Here is a 20343-nt window from a genome sequence, read left to right on the forward strand (position 1 = left end):
TGTATCTCGATTAAACTAATTATAATTTAGAAAACAAGTCGTTATTACCAGAATGATTCGTGAAATTCACGAACGTTCAAAGCTTAACACTATGTTACACTAGTGTCAGGTGTGTGTTAATTCCTAGTGCACGATATTGTGCATCTCTTTACTTATTTATTAATTCTACCTTCCCTCTTCAAATATTTTGGGATATTAAATTGTCCAACAGACACGACCTAAACCATACTTTATTAATTATTGACCTAAAAGTTACACTACCAGCTATATCGAGGCACCAAGTATAAATTTCTCACCCCTTCTATTGTCCAATTATTTTAACAGAAATTTGTCATTTTATTCACATTATGCAGTCAAATTCCATGTATGTAATATACACATATATGCAAAATTCGCATCTTACGATATAAGATACCAAATAAAGTAAAATCTATCAGAATCTTCCAATAAACGTAACATCACATAGACGTCCTAAAACTTATGAACAACGCTGTATGTTGGAAATTAGCCTGCTGTTACAGCGTTAAAATCGACAAAGAGGCACGAAAGCTATAGTGAAAGGTGTGAGACTCACCACCATGCTGAGGACTGTGCTTGTAGCAATCTTGATGAGCCGAGGAGCCACTATTAGCCCCGAGGTGTGTACTGGAAGCAGGCGATGCGGTCGGATCGGTGTTGTTGGGGTTGGTACAGGCACCACTAACCGAATTCGCGGTGACGTTGTTGCCGACGTGATGCTTATTCCTCCTGTACGGCTCTGGTTCCCGTAGGTAGGGAGTGAACGGGCTTGGTGCGTCGGGAAAGGTCCCTCGTGCCAGTCCAGGAACTCGGGATAATGCGGGAACTCGCGCCAATCCAGGAATGTGTGTCTGCCCTGAAAGATAAATAACACGTTTCTCTCCAGTTTTACTCCAATTTTAGCGTTTTATGCGTCAGTGAATTTATTTATATCCTAAACGAAACCGGAGGCAACTTTAATCTTATTGCATTCTTTCAGTCTTTTTCGATCCAAACTTGCGAATTTTTCTAATTGTAAGATTAAAACATTTTGGATCGGTGCATATAAAATGTTGTTTCCCAAAATCTGCTATATTCACATACATTCAATGTTAAGAAGATGTAATTTGAAAAATTACCGTGAAGTTGCTGGAAATATAAGTTTATGTACTATTTGTGAAATGTGAAAAGTTAAAAAAATTTTCTGCTCTATTTCAAGTATTTGTTAATATATAAATTACTAGAAGGAAAACTGTAACAGCTACGTTCCAAGAAACTTTGAACCGGAGAACTGGTCATTTTTATAAACTCGCCGTAACTAAACTAATTAGTAAACTCATATGGTAATTTCCCCAATTAAAAATATAATGTTTGACGGAAATTACGTGCGATTAAATTTCTACTTGCAAAAACGACTGCGCATTTCACATGCATCAACGAGTATTTATGCAAATTCTTCCTTTTGAGTGAAATGGGAGAAAGATTGAAATATAAAAATACGATGCCAATAGAATCAGGTACGATTAACAATTAACTGAATTAACAATTCAAAGTGTAAACATCGAGAGATTTGTAGAAGTGCGCAAAGACGCAAGGAAGATTGGATAATCTTGCTATCCAAAGCAGGGATGTTCAGCATCCTGGACGAAGAGGGACAAGGAAGACATATGTTTGTGCAATTAGCCCAATAGAGAGGGATAATTAAGAAATTCGAGTGGCTCGCGTCTCGATCGACTTCAATAGCATTCCTCGCACATTCCAACCACCGCCGGTGAATTGATGGAGCTCTGGCAGAGCCAAGTATCGAGTTGCCTGCATAGTATACACAGCGAACATGGCGATTCTCTATTGGGGCGGATCGCAATATGCACGCAGTCCGTGTGTATCGTTATACGGCGATGCACATTATGCGCCACGTGCATAGGCTCGAGTGCTTACGTAATCACTGAACAGGACATTCAGTGGCAAAATCACTAGGCTATATAACCTCTGGCATTTTATTCGCGAAATATCGATCGTTATAGGAAGCTCTGGATAATTTTTCTCCTTTACGTTTCCTTGAAAAAAGATCTTCTCGTTCCACTTTTCGCTCGAAGAGCACACGGTTGCAGAGGATCGGCGTCGATCGAGAGATGTAGAGCATGTTCCCCTTTCCTCTCGGAATCAGAAGAGGAAGCCCAGAATGGGAGCTCGCGAGGCGCAAATTGTTATTCTTCCAGTGAGAGAAGGAACGAAAAGGAAGACGAGAATAGTAGTTGAAAGAGGAAAGAAAACACGCTCGGCTGTGAGAGGAAGAGAGAAACTTCGGCCACGAGGGCGAACGACAAATAAAGTTCGACCGCAAACTGCACGAAATTGTCGGTGAGCCCAGATGGTCAGCTCCGGTGCGCCAACCGATGCCTACAAGATTATTCCTCGCTACCGACTACCACGATCGCCGGGCCAGGAGAAACAAGGGAGCTCTGTGTTCAGCTCCTCGACCGGATCCCACGACTTCTCACGTACCGGACGCTCGTAATGCTCCAAACGTACCGGCCGACACTCTTTTTGGATGGCTCGCCGAGGTGTTTCCATTCAAGAGGAGCAAAGTAGAATGGGATGTAGCACGGCGGCGGATAATTCAGAATGGATCACGGATTGCGACGGAGGAGAGCAAGGCAGCGCGCTTTCGTCCTTTCTACGAGGCAGAGGTTTCAATTACACCTTTCAAGAGATTTTCCCTCTGAACTCTTCTCTAAGAGATTCTTTTCGATTTCTCGCTGTGTCTTCTAGTGTTTGATGTTTCTATTAAAAAGAAATAAGATCAGGAATATGATTATCGAATATATTACAGGAAAAAGTGTCTTGATACGACAAAATGTATTTGCTTAAGTTCTCGTAACTACTTTCCTCGAGGTTCTTTTCCTACAATCTCTTTTGCTTTCTCCGATGTTTCTATTAAATAACGTTTCTATTAAAGAAGAATGAAGAGAGGAGCGTAACGATCGTAAAATATATCAAGAGCCAAAGAAGCGACTTGCTACGACAGTAAGTTTTATGAATATTAAATTTCCACAACTTTTCTTCGGATTTCTATGTCTGTCAACAATAGTGAAAAAAATGAAACGACTAGAATCAGGATCGTCGAATATACAAAACAAGGACGAAAGAAGTGAGTTGATACACGAGTCACGGTATTTAATTAATTTCACGCTTTTCACAACTACATAAGGGGATCTAACACACCTGAACGAGGATTGTTCTTCGACCGATCCAACATCAGAGCACCAAGGATCTCTTCGAATGTTAGATCATCAAGGCTTGACTTCGCTATCGCGTCGTGCCTGTTCGGGATATCTGAAAACGTACCTGCTATCCGAATCTAGAAGCGGAAAGGCGGTTAATTACAATAAACAAGAACGATCGTGATATAACACCTTCACCGATTGCCCCTTCGCCTGTTCGTTGAACATGGTGAAGCAGAGAGACAGAGAGAGAGAGAGAGGGAGAGAGAACAATAATTCCAATCTCCGCAGCACGAGTGGTGGGCTTATCTAATCAAAGTGTGGCAGCCCCAGAGGACGGAAATAGCGCGGCTTTTTCCTCCTCTCTAATAACGGGGCCCCTCCCTCCGCTCGTCTTACGTCCTCCTTCACGTCGTGGTCTGCCAGCATTTCGAGAATTTTACACGAATCTTTCCTCCTTTTTCCTTTTTGCTTTCGTACAAAACTATTTTTCTCTCTATTTGCTAGATTTTCCTCCTTCGTAAAAATTTATCGCAGAAAAGGTCCTCTTCTTGGAAGGAACGATAAAGAAAATTCCTATTCCTCGATGGTATAGGAAACAGGTCAGTCTAGACTCTAGAGAAGTCGAATATTTCCTTTTTTTCTTTTTCATTCTTGTAGGAAGATACTCTCTCTCTCTCTCCTTCTCTCTCTCTCTCTCTCTCACTCTCTATTTGCTAGATTTTTCTCCTTCATGAAAATTTATGGTAAAAATATTCTTTTCTCAGAAAGAAGGATAAAGCAAGATTCTACTCTTCAATGATGCCAATCAGCTCGGAGCAGTCGAGCCCCGTTACTTGAAATAATTTCGTTATTTACCTGATCTGACAGTACTTCGTACGATTTATATTTTCGTACTAGCGAGCTTTATGATAAATTGACGCAGCAATAATGTAAATGTAAGAACCGATTTAGAAAGGAATTATTAGAAAAGATGCAAAGCTTATCGAGTAGGACCTTGATGATTCGCGAATGAACACCAACACACACCATTTATCGCTGATCCACTAGAGATAGGTATCATCAAACTGTTTATAAGCTAACTGTACTTTAATGATGATTTTCAGTTCTTTTTGTGTTTTAGAATTCTAACCTACTGTCAATGAATTGGTAGATACAAACAACGACGATACTTGGACGAATCGGTGGATACAAACAAGGAATTCATCGAGACAAGTGATCCAGTATCTCGATCTAAGGATTCTTTCCAATCATCCGGTAATATCTTTCAATTGCGATCTCTGTATAGTTTCAATGGACGGCTACTGGGAGTAATATCGTTCGATAACGCGCGATTTCTCTCGATCCATCTGGATGAATCTGCTTCCGATTCGCTCTAAAATTCACCATCTCCCCGAGACGTGCTTTTCCAATCCATGATCGTACCGATTTTGATATTTATAAGCTGTAATACACCGCTGCAACCACGTTTTAGTCTAGTTGTTTAAGAATTCAAATAGATTTTTTGATATTTTGAATCACGGTTGCAACACTTAAGCTTGGAACGAACGTGTATGGCTTTGGAAAGGGTTTTTTACGAGGGCAAGGGAAAATGATTTCGAGAGAGACGAACGCGTCGTGTATTCCTGTCTAATCGAAATTCCAAACGCGGAGCAATTACTGGACAAGCAAATTCAATTTCAACCTTTGACTGACAGCGGCCGATCCATCGATATTGTTTTGCTGGGAACGTTTCGATGATTTTCGGCCACGGTGACGGCTACCCGGTAGCCACTTTGTTTCGTTCCCTTTTCTCCGGTCGTTCCACCCGATTCATGGCTACCTTTTCCATTCGTTTTCGTTTCCAGGCATGATCGAGAAATTGGTTGAACGTTTTCCACAGTCGAGGAGGAATCAGAATGAGAAACTAGTCTAATGATACTTTACATTGTCATCGACGTAAGTTCTCTCACTATCAGCCTGTATGGTATATCGATAGGAGAGTAATACACCTCTAAGCATCGATACTCGAATAGAAATTGTTAAGGAAGATACGAAGGTTGTGTAACTAACGACTATTTGCTTTCCTTACTCCAGATTTACAAGAATTATTACTTTTAGAACTGAGCGATTGTTACAATGAAGCTGCCACAGTTCGTCGTTCGTAGTTTCTTTGAAAATAACGTATACATTAAGAAATTTCCTAGATAGAACGAGAGGAAATTTTTAATCTTCTCCTAAGCAAGTACGGTGGTAAAATTCTTACCAACTTCCTTTCTCAAACGCGTTCCTGACGCGTTCAAACGGTTCTGGTCAGGCTGTCGCAGCCTTGGAAGTCCGTTAATCCGGTTACGTGTCGTTCCGGGCCACGGTAGCCGCGTTTGCAGTATTTACACGCGCTGACGGGCCGGCGAATTACAGAAATTGCACGATTACCAGCGAAACAGCCGGTCGAGGCGAGACGGGAAAAAGAGGGACCAAAGCCGAAAAACGGGGCGGGCAGGGGTGGTGATTTTCGATAACAAAAAGCTCACGATTATCCACGCAATAATGATAGCCGGCAGGTGTCTGCGGAGCGGCGCGCTTCGCATCGTTGCGAGGACAATGAAAGCGCCGGTTGTTTTGCCCGACGGCGCTCGTACGCTGGTTGTTACATAGATTGTCCCTGGTGCGTGCCAGGGCCAGGAGGAGCCACGCCATCGCTGCCCAAAACTCGTGTATGCAATATGTCGTGATGCGTGTCCTGTCTCGAAGCCGATTCCTTTCATCCGCCACGGAGTCCGACCGGCGATTGCCGTCTGGAATAGTTTTCACGCGTCGCGCGTCTGTCTATTCTCTGGATGATGCTATTCAAACAGTCGATTAAGCGCTTCAGCTGAGGAAGCTTGGATCTCTGAGAACTAAAGAAGAGATTGATGGTTTCAGAATTGTCGAATTGTTTCTGTCTTGTCCAATTATCCACTTGGATCTGTAAAAGCTCCAGCAGAAATCGATGATCTTTAAGCAGGTATTTAATTGTTTTACTCTTCGATGGATGATTTCTGATATCGAAGCAGTTTGTTTGCCATAAAAGTCGATTATCTTCTTAAACTGAAGAAGCTTGGATTTATAGAAAAAACTATAGAAAAAAGTTGACGGTCTCTCGTATATTAAATTGTCTAATTGGTCTTAAAAATTAAACAGAGTATCTATGATAGAATCTATTTGAGAAATTAAGCTCGAATATCTACGTATAATTTACGTTTTTTGTTACCATAAATGATTTTTTGATATTCCGTTGATTTCCATAGGTTACTCGTTAAAACAACGAAAAAAAAAAACATCAATTTGCTTGTTTTGACTTTTTCCGGCCGAAATACATGCGATCAAACATGTCGAGAAACGTACAGAGAACTGTCAGTTTTTATATATTAACAGATAAATAGTTGAAAATTCTATCCTGTCTTCGAATCTGACGAAAGTCAAATCCTAAATAACTTCGATTGTGAAAATTGTATGCCTCTACAGAAAATTCCACGAGTATTATAGATTTCGACGCTTAGTGCTATATCGATTGACCGGCAGAACGTGAACGAGCTATAAAAACGTTAGAAAAATCAATCACGCTGGACCATTTCGAAAAACAACAGCGGTGAAAAAAAAATCTGCGAGACCGACGGGCACGCATCGTCCTACGCCTATCAATACTTTATACAACAAATGCGAAACGTCCGCAAAAAGCTGCCGTATTCGTGGTCGACTCCGCAGCGGCTATTAATCTGATATCGAAATAACAGGCATTTTTTTCTACGGATGGAAGCCTGAAATTGGTGGCACTCGCTTAAGCTGGAACAATCGTTCTGTATTTTTTGAATTTCTCTCTCTCTCTCTCTCTCTCTCTCTTTCTCTCCGCCCGTCGACGAGAGCATCATCGAAAAATATTTATGGAAATAAATTTACATTTTGTGGAACCATTATGTGAAACCGATAATGGATAATCAAAAACTGCTGAAGTTTGAATATTTCCAGATTCAACGAAATTATTTTCAAATAATTGCAGGAATAATCATTGTTTTCCTGCTTTTCACTGTTCCAGTTGTCTCCGTGGTTTCCGAATATTCAATATGTGTACGTACGTTTCTCTGCTCTGCAGATGTCAAAGTGAGAGAAACGCATCAGGAACTTCTCAATTAATGTTCGCTCGGTTAACGTAATTTTTTATACCTATAGAATATCTGTAAAGATTTCCCAGTAATTTTCTTCCTTTTTTTCAAACTTAAAGAGTATATGATTTTCCTTTGGAGGATTTCATAGTGTTTCTTAAAACGTACCAATGTTCCCTGCATTCCATCAAACTAAACAAAAATGTATCAACTCGTGCATTAATCTTCGCTCGATTAAGACAAGTTTCATAAAGGATATCTGGAAAAGTATCAAGCTAGCCCTTCTTCTTTCCAAATTCTAAAAAGGCTATGAATACAGCGTATTGAACGATGGTTTCAGTTATTTGTATATCAAGCCGGTATCGCAAATACGCATCATACGACACCGTTATTAAGCATGGTCAAGCATCGATAATTAACGGATATTTTTCGAGGTTTTCATAGTATATTACGGTAAGTGGATTACTTTTCACGCGGCAGTGTGCTGGTAAAAGCATTGTCTATGTAGTACAGCTTGGTGAATAGCTAACCCAAAACACGCATACGCGCGGTACGCACGTCGACCACTGCATCATCGCGCACCATCTGCTCGGTAATGACTTCCCATTACCGCGTATAGGGACTTTCGTTGAATTATCGGTACATTTTCAGGGAATCCACGGATAGTAGCAGCCGGTGGCCGCGGATAGATCTCGCGATCCACGGCCTACCAGAGAATGGAAAGTGTTTGATCTACTCACTCGTTTTGGAGCGCGGTTCTCTGGGTCCATCGACGGTCACCTTGATGGCTCTCGTATACGTAGCCACTTGGGGTGGTGTCGTTGATACAGTAATTGTGATGCTGAAACTTTTCCCTAAAACAGAAAAATCGAATATGATAAAAGAACGATGTATATATGTACCTCCCTTAGTTAAAAATAAAGTATCAAGTTAAGTACTACTCCTTCGTAAAGATATATTGTTATTACATATGTAGCTAGGATCCTGTTCAGTTTTACAGGCTGTAGCTAAATTGAATGGAGCAAAGTAAATATGGCACAAAGAAAGTAATAAAACCTCGGTTTCGAAATGGCAGACAGGACATTTTCAATACAAGAGAATGATTCTTTATATAAAAGAAGCAATAAAATATCTGTTTAGAAGAGAAATTTATCACCAATCGAATTTCACAGTTAAAGAAATCTTATAGACAAGAAGATACTGAATGAATCTTTTTGTATTCTATAAAAGATGCCTAGTTAGAAGAACAATTAATTATCCATCGAAATGTAGATTTACTGAAACTTTCGAATAATATTTCTTGTATTCTAACGAAGTAAAGTTTGTATAATATACATTCTGTAATAAGAAGTAATAACATTTCTAGTTAGAAGAGGAATTTATTACCTATCGAGTTGCAAACAAATTCGCGACAGACCTATATTCTGTGGTCAGTGGTGCCACGAGCGAATCTCGATCTAAATACTTTACGATTTCGTACCGCAATTACATCCACGTCCATTAGGTTTCGAGAGACCGCGAGTTTCTTAGAGCGCGCAGACTCTAAAGCGGGAGAGAAAAGGACGTTCCGGGGGTGGAGCACCGGTGTGCATATATCACCGACGAAGGTCTCGAAGTTGAAGGTCCGGTATATTAATTCCCTCTCCATAAACGTCCGTCGCGGAGATTGACTACACTTTCTTAAACGGCCCATCGCACGCTAATATGCATTTGGTAATTCGCTGCCTGTTCCAACGAAACAACCCCTTGTCTCTTTCGGATGCTAAAGTCAACTGGATTATAGCTGTGGTTCTTCTCGAGTTACTTTGTGTCGGCACGGTCCACTTAAAAATAGATTGCCTTTATAGGAAAGAGGTGTTGATCGTCTTGTTGCAATTCTTTCAGTCGGGGATAAAAAATAAAGGTGATACGAGAAGAAGCCCATTATTGGTTGATTTTCCGATTTTAATATTACTTTTATGACTAAAAATATAAATTTTAATACGATAAACAGTGGCTCGCGAACGTATTTGAACAATTAATACAGCCAATGTTCACATGTAATATCATGTATGTTACATAAAACATTTGAAAATTTCATTGATACTGGAATGAGACACGGCTGTGATGATCAAAAGTACCTGTAATTGTTGATAGCTTTCAATCTTTTGATATTGATAAAAAATAAGGAGATAATTTTTAAGACATGCGATGTATCGACATACAACGTACTGAAATTTAGAGCTACTCTCGCGTAAGAAATTAAGAACATGACTTAACATCAATGTTTTCTTTCCGTAGAAATTCAAAGTTTCAAGAAAAGAATTCTGCGATCTGCCAAACCATCGACATCTAAATGGAACTGGAAGAAGATCTGGGCCATGAAATTCGACAAACACCCGAGAAAATACGAAGAAGGCCCTTCGTTTGCGTTAAAGAGAGGATATCTAACGTGTCGCGGACATATAGTCGTTTGTGTTGGCGTAAACGTCAACGATTTGTAATTGTCTCCCCTTGGTGCACCCTGGTCCACCTCGCTGTGTCTGTCAACATGATAACCGGCATCAAACACCCCCAACCCCGCCACCCCCGGGAGCTGCAACTGACTGCAGAGAGGCACGGCGTTATATCCTAGTTATAGCATGCCCTCTCCCCCGCGTGCAGCCGCTCACCCTCCACCCCTTTTGCCCCCATTGCAGCCCCTGAGCCCGCGATGCTGTCGCTCTCGCGCCCGTCATTGCATCCTTGTTATCGTCATCGTTTCGGTCCAGCGCAAAGTGGCTCGTTTCAGAACACCAAAAATCGCGCGTGTCGCGGTTCCTCTTTCTGGCTTTCGCTTTAAAATCGATTAGCCGCATCGATCGCATTCGCGCGCCGTTACGTCTGTCTTTTCGCTCTTACCGCGGCCTGCATGACAACGTTCGTCGTTGATGGATCGGACAGGAAATACAATTTTTTCGACGGTTGTAAATGTAGCAAATTTGTCTAGACAGTAAAGCGCTCGTTGTTATGCTGGACACTACAGAAGGTTTCGACGTTCCTACGATTTTGTATTCAAGGATACGCCTTAGGCTCGAAGAACGCCATTTAATTTCAATGTATAATTTACAGAATCCAGATGGTTGCAAAAGGATGCCATTATAAGAAAGTAAAAGAGGGTTGAATGTAAAAGGGTGAAAAAAAAGCGTGAAAAGTATCGGAAGCTGACCGAAGCGATATCGTAAGCGATGATAGGAAGGGAATCCGCGCACGACACCCGAATGCCCCTTTCCCTCCATCGTCCGAGTCCATCGCATTTGGGGCTAATAATGCCGCACGGCCGATTTCCCCCACCGATGGCCGGACCTGCGGTTAATACTCGATGATGGGAACGGTCATCTGCAGAGACAGGACACCCAGGCTGTGCATTCGCGAACGACGGACGGACAGACCGACAGACAAAACCGGGCCACGCGTATGTGCCACCTATATAACGTGCACCACATCGCCGGTTATCCAGCGCGACTCCGGCTCGCTTCGATGTGTCGGTGCGTTTCCAACGGTGCCGAGGATGAGATGAACGCCATCCCAAACCGCCCACACAACCATCCGAAACCACTCGAAACCGTCCGTTAATACTCGTGGCACCGAGGTGGAGGGAGGGGGAAGGGAGAGCAGAGAGACGAGGTCTCTCTCGCGTAGGGCTAGGTAGCTACTCTCTCTCCAAGTGGGAGAGCCAGGAGCTGGGATGGAAAAGCGAAGGGTTCGGTGGAACGGGGACGAAGGTCCCGAGTCTCGCAACAGGATGTCTCTGCAATTGTCAAATAATTACTATCGGTGGTAATTTCAGCCGTGTCGATATAGACTGCGGTATATTACTAATTATAGGCACGGGGCTGCCTTGGTCCCGACGATGATGGAACGCCCGTTTCAACCTCTGTAGCCCCTCTCTTTGATCCGGCGCTACCAGCCAGCTCTCTTTCCTTTCGTTTACGATCCTCTGAAGAAATATCGTGCCTTCACGGAAGGTGATAATTGCAAACATCTTACTAGTCTCTTGCTTCCTTTAACTCTTTCAACAACGTTGATCTTGTATATTTTATATTTCTTTTAGATAAGATTTGTTGTAGTTACTTCATTTTGTTGTTAGAATATATTATTAGTCGATCTAGTCTGACCAGACTACGGTGGTCACGTTTGATTCGGTTTGATGAATTCTTAATATTCATGTACGAGAAAATTTCAAGCTCGACGCTTCCGAATTTTCCGTCGAATTCCTTGGACGAATCGGCAATATCGAGAGGGGGGATCGGAGCGGTGCGGTAGGATTCAATCAAATTAATAAGTCGCGGAAACAAAACCTCGATGATAGGAGGGTAGGTAGACTGGCCGGTCGCGGCCGGTACGAGGGTGGTTTGGTCAATCGTCGAAATTGAGTATTACGGATTATCGAGGAGAGATAGTGAAAAAAAATACCAAAAACTAGACAAAGGGATCGAAGGATTCCGGCGAGGGACGTGTCCCTTTCGCTAATTGATTTCGGGGATAGCGTGTCCGGTGTCAGGAGGTGGATGGAACCTCGCTGACCCTGCACTTCATGATGAAATCGAATGAAACATAGATGATGCTATCGACGGGCGTACAGCTCGAGCGCGAGCAGTCCAGCTCGTTAATTCATAAATGCATCGTACGGTGCGTGGGGTGCAAAATGCATTTGTAGAACCCGATGAGTTTACCTGCTGGCCCGTAGATAATCGTCGCCCGATCTACGTACACGCGCGTCCCTGAAATCTGCGACTTAATCGGCGTAAAAACGGATTATTTAAAAAGCTACCGGACGATCAATTCATTCGACAATCATTTATTAAAAGCTCGGTTCCTGTGATACGTGTAACTTTGTTCGCGGCTGACACGATTTAATTTCCACATTGAAGCTTAATCTATACCTTTTAAAGCAGTTTAACAACTGCGGTTTTCCGAACAGCGAATTAACTAACGTAAAGTGCAAACGGTAAAGAAGATATTTAACATTTCTAATTAACTCTCAGACTATTCGTTTCTGCCTGCTTTAATCGAAGCGCCTTTCAAAAAAGGGATCCGAAGATAAAATTATTAACTGAGTAGATTGCGTTGAAAGCTTTAGTTTTACTTTTTTAATATTAACTACGCTTCGATTGATACTGTAACGCTTCTTAAGGAATTCTCTTCATGCTTACGAAATATGTATATAAAAATTGTATAATAAATCTACTATATGATTAGAAAATACACTAGACATCTAAAGTTATGTGCAAAAGTTTCTGGATAGATTTTTCACTTTGTATAAAAAAGATACTTAAAGGAATCTGAAATAATATTAGGTGTAAAGGTCTGACAAGTAAAAGAAAACAGTACGGCAAATAAACATCGTCATATAACTGTATAATATTAATTACAATCTTTCTTAATATTGCTTTTGAAATAGAAAGTTTTGCATCATAAACTAATACATCCGTTTCAAAAAGCCTTGTTATTAACTTTTGAGGCATATTAACCAAAGAAACTAAGTGTAAAGTAAATTAGTAATATAAATAAACTTAAAACTAAAAAATAAAGAAATTTATATTTGTGTTTTACAGAAACAAGGTAGGAACATTGATCGGATTTGCTTGATTTTCGAGACTTAGCCTCTTTCTCTCTGGCCGACGGACGATGATTTCTGATTAACGGCCAGTTGTTTCGGATGCTAGGTCGGGGCTACCGGCGGACATCGAGTAATGACTCTGGGGGCAGCGGGATGCGAGGGAACTCGCGGATGCGGAGGGTTTAAAAGCGAGAGACGAGTCAAGCGGGGTTGAGGCCAGTTGATGACGATGATGATTACAATAACCGTGCTTTTAGGGGGTTCGAAATCACGGTACATGCCTCTCTCGTGCAGATAATTTACTGGCTGCTTTTTCAACGACTTACAAAGCAAACTGCCACTGACGATGACACTCGAAACCTCAAAACTAACTCTCTCTATTGGCTCGTTTAATCAGTTGCTTCGAGTTTTGATCATTTATCTTCAATCATTGATCTATATCTTCAAATCTAACCGTTGTGTTTTTAACGTAGAATCTTAAAAAACGTTTACATTTAGACATATATGATTTTAGTTTAGATATTTCAGGTATAATATTATAGTGTCAGCAGTTTACATTTAGATACGAGATATTAATTTCATTTTTATATCACTATGAAATCTAATGGCGTGATAAAGGTTAGGTTATGTCTCATGTATGTATTTGAAAAAAAGGATGAGAACCAAGAAAACTGTTTAAAAGACTCACCCCTGCCGCTTCTCCCAACGAACCTCAAGTCATTGAACTTGGCGACTTGGTTCTTCATCAAGGTAGTGGAATTCCTTAGTTCGGCGCAACAGTTCTCATCGTTACCCGCTCGCACTGTCACTAGAGTTCCATCGACGACTTCGCCCAGGGCGACAACTTTGAACGCCACCGGAAGCGTCTTGTTGGACCGCCAATGAGTTGGCAGTTGACTGCATAGAAAATACGGTGATCCTGCAAAAAATTATAAAAGCAATTAGTGTCTTTGCTGTAGAGACAGGCGGAATAGAATTGGTTCTGTTCCTTCAGATGCAATTAAATTTTTGTAACAAGTATTACTTTACGTACTTTTTTAATGAATATTCTAAATTAATATTTGGGAAAAATGATATTTTACAATTATATAAAGATTTTTACGTTCTTAAATTTAATTCATCTAACTCTATTCTCGGCCGCCATATTTAACTGTATACTTGTACAAACATTATTCTTGTCTTCTTCTAAAATATGATTAATATGACTAAGAATCTACGTAGAAACATTATAATTTTTTACTAACCTGATATTTCACCAACTACATATAGAAAATTTTGCAATAAAACCATCCGTGCCCGAAAATTCAATGAAAAGTTTCGCAATAAAATTTCCGTTACGCGTACTGTTTTCCAGCTTCTTCGAATAGAAGACAACGTCAAACTTTTTAACCAATCAATGATCGTTTCTTGAAAGCCATATTAAGATTAGAACTTTCACCGAGTAAACTATAAAACTTGTACCGCAAAGGACTCAAAAGTGCAGAAAGAAAGGAACAACAGAAACCTTTATCCATATACTTTACAAACAAATCATTTAAATCTTCAAAAACACATTACACATTAATGTAAATCTATACAAACGAACCAGACAATTTTACTAACCTAGTAATCCTAGTTTACAAACAATATGAATATTCACATCCATCCATACATCCTCGCAAACAAATTACTTGAGTCACTACAAATATACCGTAATAAATTTACAAAGTTTCCATAAACGATTAAAGACAGACTAATTTCAATGTTAGAAATATTACGAACCTGTTCGAACTAATTCGCCAGGGTGTTCAGCCTGTGCCTCGCCGACGAGTCTCTCGGTCCACCACAGCTCGCCGACGGCGGCACCCTCGCTCATCTCGCCACCTCCTCCCCCGGCGTCGGCGTCGTCGGCCTGCTGGTACCTGGTGTTCACCCCCTGGAGAGGCGCCAGTGAGGGGCCGCACGGGCCGGCGCCTTCGTGGGATCCAACGGTGGCGTAATTCTCCCCGCAGCCCACGGAACCCACCGGTAGATGCATCCCATCGGCCAGTAGCCGCCCCTCGTCGCCCAAGCACGCACCCTCCGGGCAAGACGTCGTGACTTCACTTGCCTCCTCGATCTATACACTCCACCGGAGCCTGTTATCTACTTCCTGGCTGCTACCAGTAACTCCTCCTCCAGCAGCTGCTTCTCCACTTCTGGTCCACACAATGGATATCCAGGATACTTACCGACACATTCATCGTATCTTATAATACGTACGAAGTATTGTCGGCGTTCTCGAAATTTCTCCGAGTTCCATAACGGCAGCTCTTAAACTTACTCGTTTCCCGCCAACGCCATGACAATATTTATCGAATAACAACGTAACACCTCCAATCAGAAACTGTTTCTCCCCTCTATTGCACTTTTAGTCCGCGAGGTGTCACTACAGAGATCGATGCACGATCTATCAAGGATTTATTATTAAACTATACGATCACTTATTGATGACGTAACACGTTTTTACCCAGATTGGAGGCTCCTACAGGTTGCTGGACGCGAGGTACGCCGAGGTTTCCGAACCTCTGACACCAGTTGGTCTAATGACAGCTTAAATGAGAAGCTTTCACTTTTGTTTCGCGACAAAGATTCGATACTGTGCGCAGACACGATTGTTGACGAGGCTCGTTTGTAGATTCGAGAAAACACAGTACATCGAAATAGAGGTTGGAAATGAAACACAATTACAGGAACGTCAGTCGCGGTCGACGGTGCGCGACGTAATGCCGGCGGCGCGGCTTCAGCCGCGTGTTCCGCGTAAGCGGCCCGGGACGGCCTAAGCCTTGCAATTCCAAAGCTCCCCACCGTCGACATCATCCTCCCGCCGCGCCTCCTCTCTTCCATATCCCCACTGTTAGATCGCCCGCCCTCTGATCGAGTGCACTCGTTTTCTGGCCAGTGTTCGCATTTTCATATTTCTCTGCTTATTTATACGCAGTCTATTCTCTCACGCGAAGAGTTTTTCACCAGCTTCCGGCGAATATGTTGCATTGTTCAACTACTGGGAAATTGTGTTAGTCATGGCAAATGATCATATCAATTAGTAATCGAATGCATTTGATCAAATGGTTTTAATGTACTTAGTATCTTAATATATCTCAAACTGTTAATTAGTTTCGTTATAGAAGTATACGATTAGTGTTCGATTCTCTAGGAACAAATGATTTACTTTCACTCGTTGTAAGATGACATGAATAATGGTATATTACAAGGTAAATTTAAAAACACCACCACTTTTTAATATATGTGCACATAAAGTTATTCAATGTAATTGCTGAACGTAGTACGTGTATTTAATTTTGTATATTTAACCAATTGAATAAGGGCGTGCAAATTAGGTTAAGTAGCGCCACGTACTAAGGAAGTAGGATTTCGATCTATAGGTCGTTCGATAGGAACTGCTTGCGATTCTCGAAAGCGTCAGTGGCGTTAGTCAGCACAAGTAAGTGTTCCAAATTATGGTTGTAGCTTTGAGAGAAGAATTACAGAAATCATTTAATATAAAAGAGTGCTGAATGTTATCACTGTGAGCTTTAGGTTAGCTCGAAATGAAGTTGAATCGTAAAGTGCACGTTAAGGTGGCGTTACAAAGTGATCATTTATTTAACCTTTCGCATAAACCTTTTAGATATGATCATAGAATATTAAGCATTACTAGTATCCACGGTATCCACATTCAGTTTAACAATGCAGTAATTAGATTAGTTTGAAGTAAAGTTGAATCATAAAGAATTGAAAACAGTATCCATTCGTTCACTTTTAAGTACCTCAAAATGTGTAAAAATCCAGAGATACAGTATATTAATCAGCTGTACAGGAGAAAAGATACATTGAAGGCCATTTCGATATCGTGAAAGGTAAATCCAACCTGTTTCATGGCTACAGCGAATTTACGGAAAATCCCATGTGTCATCGTAGTTGCTATCTATAATTGTATCCATTTATAAATATATTTGCATATGCTAGTGAGCCCGATTTTGCAACTGATCAAAACCCGATTCGACCAATCATGTAGTACCAATATATATAAAACGTATAGATGTCGTTGATGTAATATTTGACGTGGTCGAACTAATTCATGCTAATTAGTCATTTCTCTACATAGTCTTTTGGCTAGTTCTAACACCGATAAGGAGGAAGTATCATCAAAACTCCGTGTGTTATCATGTTCTTTTTCACAGCGGGCCACTCAGGGGTTTCAGCACCCGCGATTTCGTAATCTTGCAGAATGGCGTTAAACGCTCATATCTTTTTCTGAAATAATTGATAGTCGAATAGTCGGGGATTCTAATAATTCCTAGTATATAACAGGATAATATCCGCATGCACTATCAGGAAAGTTATTCAATTTTCTGGGAAGCGAGGGAAATTCAAATGTTTTTCATCATGGCTTGCTTTCCACCTAACTTTTATTCTGATGTTTCCAGATTAAACAGAATCCTATAAAACCTCAATGGCGAAAGTAAACGAAGTAATAGAGTACATATTTTGATGTTTATAAATTGGAAAATACATTAAAAACTGATGATAATTAATCATAGGAAAAAAGTGGCTTTTCTAAGTTAGTGAGTTGCATCTCTAATACCTATTTCAATATATCGTAGAACTGTATAAACCTCAAGTGACGAAAACGAACGGAATAATAAAAAATCTTGATTTTTGTAGTTTGAAACTTGGACAAAAGTCGCTCATAGGGGTTGAAAGAGTGACTTCTCCAGGTTACAAGATCCAAGTGGCAATCCAGTGTATCAGCAAGGCGTAACAAGTGTCTGTGTGACGTCACGCGGCTTTCTGGAGGCGGAGCCTGTGATCGCGGGAGCAGGTGGGGGTGGGACTCTCCCGCATCGTGGATCGTTTGCCCCACCCTCGGGATTTTGTTCCTTCGTACCACCGCCACCTTCAACCTCCTCCTTTTCTCCCCCGTCGTCTCTTTTACTCTCTTTTGAACTTTGTTCGGTGACCCCCCACCTGTCTCTACTCTACCAAGGTAGGAAGCTGTTACCTCTGATATCCATTGCAAGATTCAATCCACCAGGAACTTTGTAGAATTGTATCTTTGGTCAGATATCTATCTTCTACACAGACGCCAAACATTATTACTAGACATATAAGTTAGCTGGTAATGATAATTGATAGGGTTTAGGTTTGGACGAGTTCTCTTCAGATATTTCTCCTTGCTTCAATTCGAAAATCACTGATTGTTCTCCTAAATTGTTTAAAATCATGATAATAGTTTGATGATCTTTGTATATCTTGAAAATTCTTCAAAATTTCTAGTAAATTCTTTCTTTCTAGTAAATTCAAGTCTAGAAATTTAGATTCGTCATCCGTAGGTAGGTACTCCACTTTGAAAAGCAATGGTAGTTCTAGAATAATGTATCATAATAGATACAGATAGATAGATAGATAGACAGATAGATAATAATAGTTTGATAACTTTTACATATTTTGAAAATTCTTTATGATTCTACTATTACATCTTCTAAAGAAAATCAGCTATTAAATTACTATCTATGTGTCTTGTATACAGCTTTTACAGTTCAATGAAGTACTAAAATTTCTCCCATGTCGTTTCAACATCCTATAATCTGACCAATCCTTTTCAATTTCCAGTTGCAAGAACACCGAACTGCCACAAAATACTCGAGTAAGCTGTAATCAAATAACCGTTGACCCTTTGAAGTTAACCGGTGAAGTCAAACGATCCAGCCCGACGACGCACCGATATTACTTGATACGTAACTTCGTTGAAGTTGGAAAGAATTTTCCCGGAATACATACGTGAAAAGATGGTGTAAGGCGCTTTAAAGGTCTCCGGTCGGCGTGTTCCCGCAACGCTACCGTTTATTGCACTGTGGTCTGCTAAAGTGCAATCGAGGAAGCAAAATGCGGTTTCACTCGTTCGTGCGGGGCTCGCAAGAATGTAATTAACCCCTCGGAAGTGGCACGGTGCTTCGACCCGTGGCCGATTTTACCTGCGTTTTCTTATCTCTCTGTCTTTAAAAGTGAGAAGCGCGGACGAGGGACACCTCGCCGATCGGTTTTGTCGGTTCACACCGATCTACCGCAAAAATCGGGTCTGCGTGTCGTGAAACCGCAATTACTTACGCGAAAGACGCCGGCCAGATCTATCGCAGTTGTCACGTGTGTTTATGGTTGTTCGACCATGATGTAATCCCATTGTTTTTTACTTGATTTTTCTAACCTGTAAGTTGAGACTTTTTCTTTTAATTGGGTAGTTTGCTTCTTTTAATAAGAAAATGTATAAATAATGTGGTAATTCAATTCGTGGTTAGCAATACTTAATAGATAGAATAGTTAGACATTGTTATTTGTCTTGTGAATTAATGATCAATTAAGATGAGATCTTTTGAAATAAATTTTCTTTGGTAGCGTTGTGTTGTAGTTAGTAGATTTCTTTTAACAGAAAATTGTACAAATCGTGTGGTTGTAGGTATGTAAAAGATAGCGATTGTTACTTATCCTATGAATTAGTAATTAATTCGATTTTTTTAAAAGAAATATAGGAATTGTGCGATATTTTCAAAGTAACGTCGGATTGTAAAGCTCGTTATGAGGTGAGCGAGATAACAGATTAATGGGCGGAGGGAAAGCAGAAACATTTTTTACGCTTTTTATCAGGATAGCGACATCGCTTGGAAACGATACCGGTGGCCAGCGCCACCGGAAGGGCTTCGTAAGACACACTTATCGACAACTCGATTCTCAGAAAATAGTGTCTCGTGAAAAGGTCTTTCCCCTGATAACTTTGGTAATCGAAGAATTCTTAATGCGATATGTTCGAACTCATTAATCATGTACATGTCGAAATAATCTTCCGAAGATTTGTCCACGAAAATCTGCTTCCTTTAACTATGGAATTTTGTTTCAATGGAAAATAGATAGAAAGAGATCGTAAGTAGAGGTTTCCTAAATTCAACAGAATCTTGTTAACTAAATAGGAAACTTTAAATTTTATTATGAAAGATAGTGAAGAGAATTTTATTAATATTGTGTAAAGATCTTTTTACGGGGTTAAATTTTGTCTGAGAAAAGGGATCGTACAACCGGACGTAAGTTAATCTGCCTTTTGCGTAAAAGCCGAGCTAATGAACTATAAATAAGGGAGGAATACTTACGGCAAGTGGACAGCCGCACTTACTGACCCTTCGTAATTAAAATCCCGCCCTAAATCAGGACTAGGGACGCGATTAGACGACCTCTCTTCCTCTCTTCTGTAAAACCCAAATCTGCGACCCTTAGCTCCTTCGACCCGTTCTCCCTTCGTTCTTACGTTCACGCACTCTCGGATCGTCTGAATAGGTACCATCGTTTGTTTTATTCCTAGGTGTTGGGCATGTAGGTATATTTTATTCGATACATCTTTCATTTGGAGAAT

General features: G+C 40.8%; 1 protein-coding gene and 1 long non-coding RNA gene across 3 annotated transcripts in view; one reads left to right on the plus strand and one right to left on the minus strand.

Annotated features, from left to right (window-relative positions):
* The window catches only part of LOC138186850 (protein lozenge), a 37616-nt gene extending 21481 nt beyond the window's left edge, over positions 1 to 16135 (minus strand). The window contains exons 1-4 of the mRNA XM_069127097.1: positions 14685 to 16135; positions 13612 to 13842; positions 8083 to 8196; positions 575 to 874 (exon numbers count right to left, since the gene is read on the minus strand). Of these exons, the coding sequence (XP_068983198.1) occupies positions 575 to 874; positions 8083 to 8196; positions 13612 to 13842; positions 14685 to 14940 (901 nt within the window). The 5' untranslated portion in view covers positions 14941 to 16135. The remainder of the gene's footprint in view (positions 1 to 574; positions 875 to 8082; positions 8197 to 13611; positions 13843 to 14684) is intronic.
* A 576-nt stretch (positions 16136 to 16711) lies between these two features.
* On the plus strand, positions 16712 to 20343 carry LOC138186787 (uncharacterized). 2 transcript variants are annotated; one of them, XR_011174995.1, is made up of 4 exons: positions 16712 to 16801; positions 17372 to 17509; positions 17610 to 17931; positions 18558 to 20343. It is a non-coding gene; the product is annotated as an uncharacterized LOC138186787 (long non-coding RNA). The 2 variants fall into 2 exon arrangements; XR_011174994.1 differs by having other exon boundaries at positions 17372 to 17505.

Source organism: Bombus flavifrons, chromosome 14, assembly GCF_040668555.2.
Source record: "Bombus flavifrons isolate JBK064 chromosome 14, iyBomFlav1_principal, whole genome shotgun sequence".
Classification (NCBI taxonomy): domain Eukaryota; kingdom Metazoa; phylum Arthropoda; class Insecta; order Hymenoptera; family Apidae; genus Bombus; species Bombus flavifrons.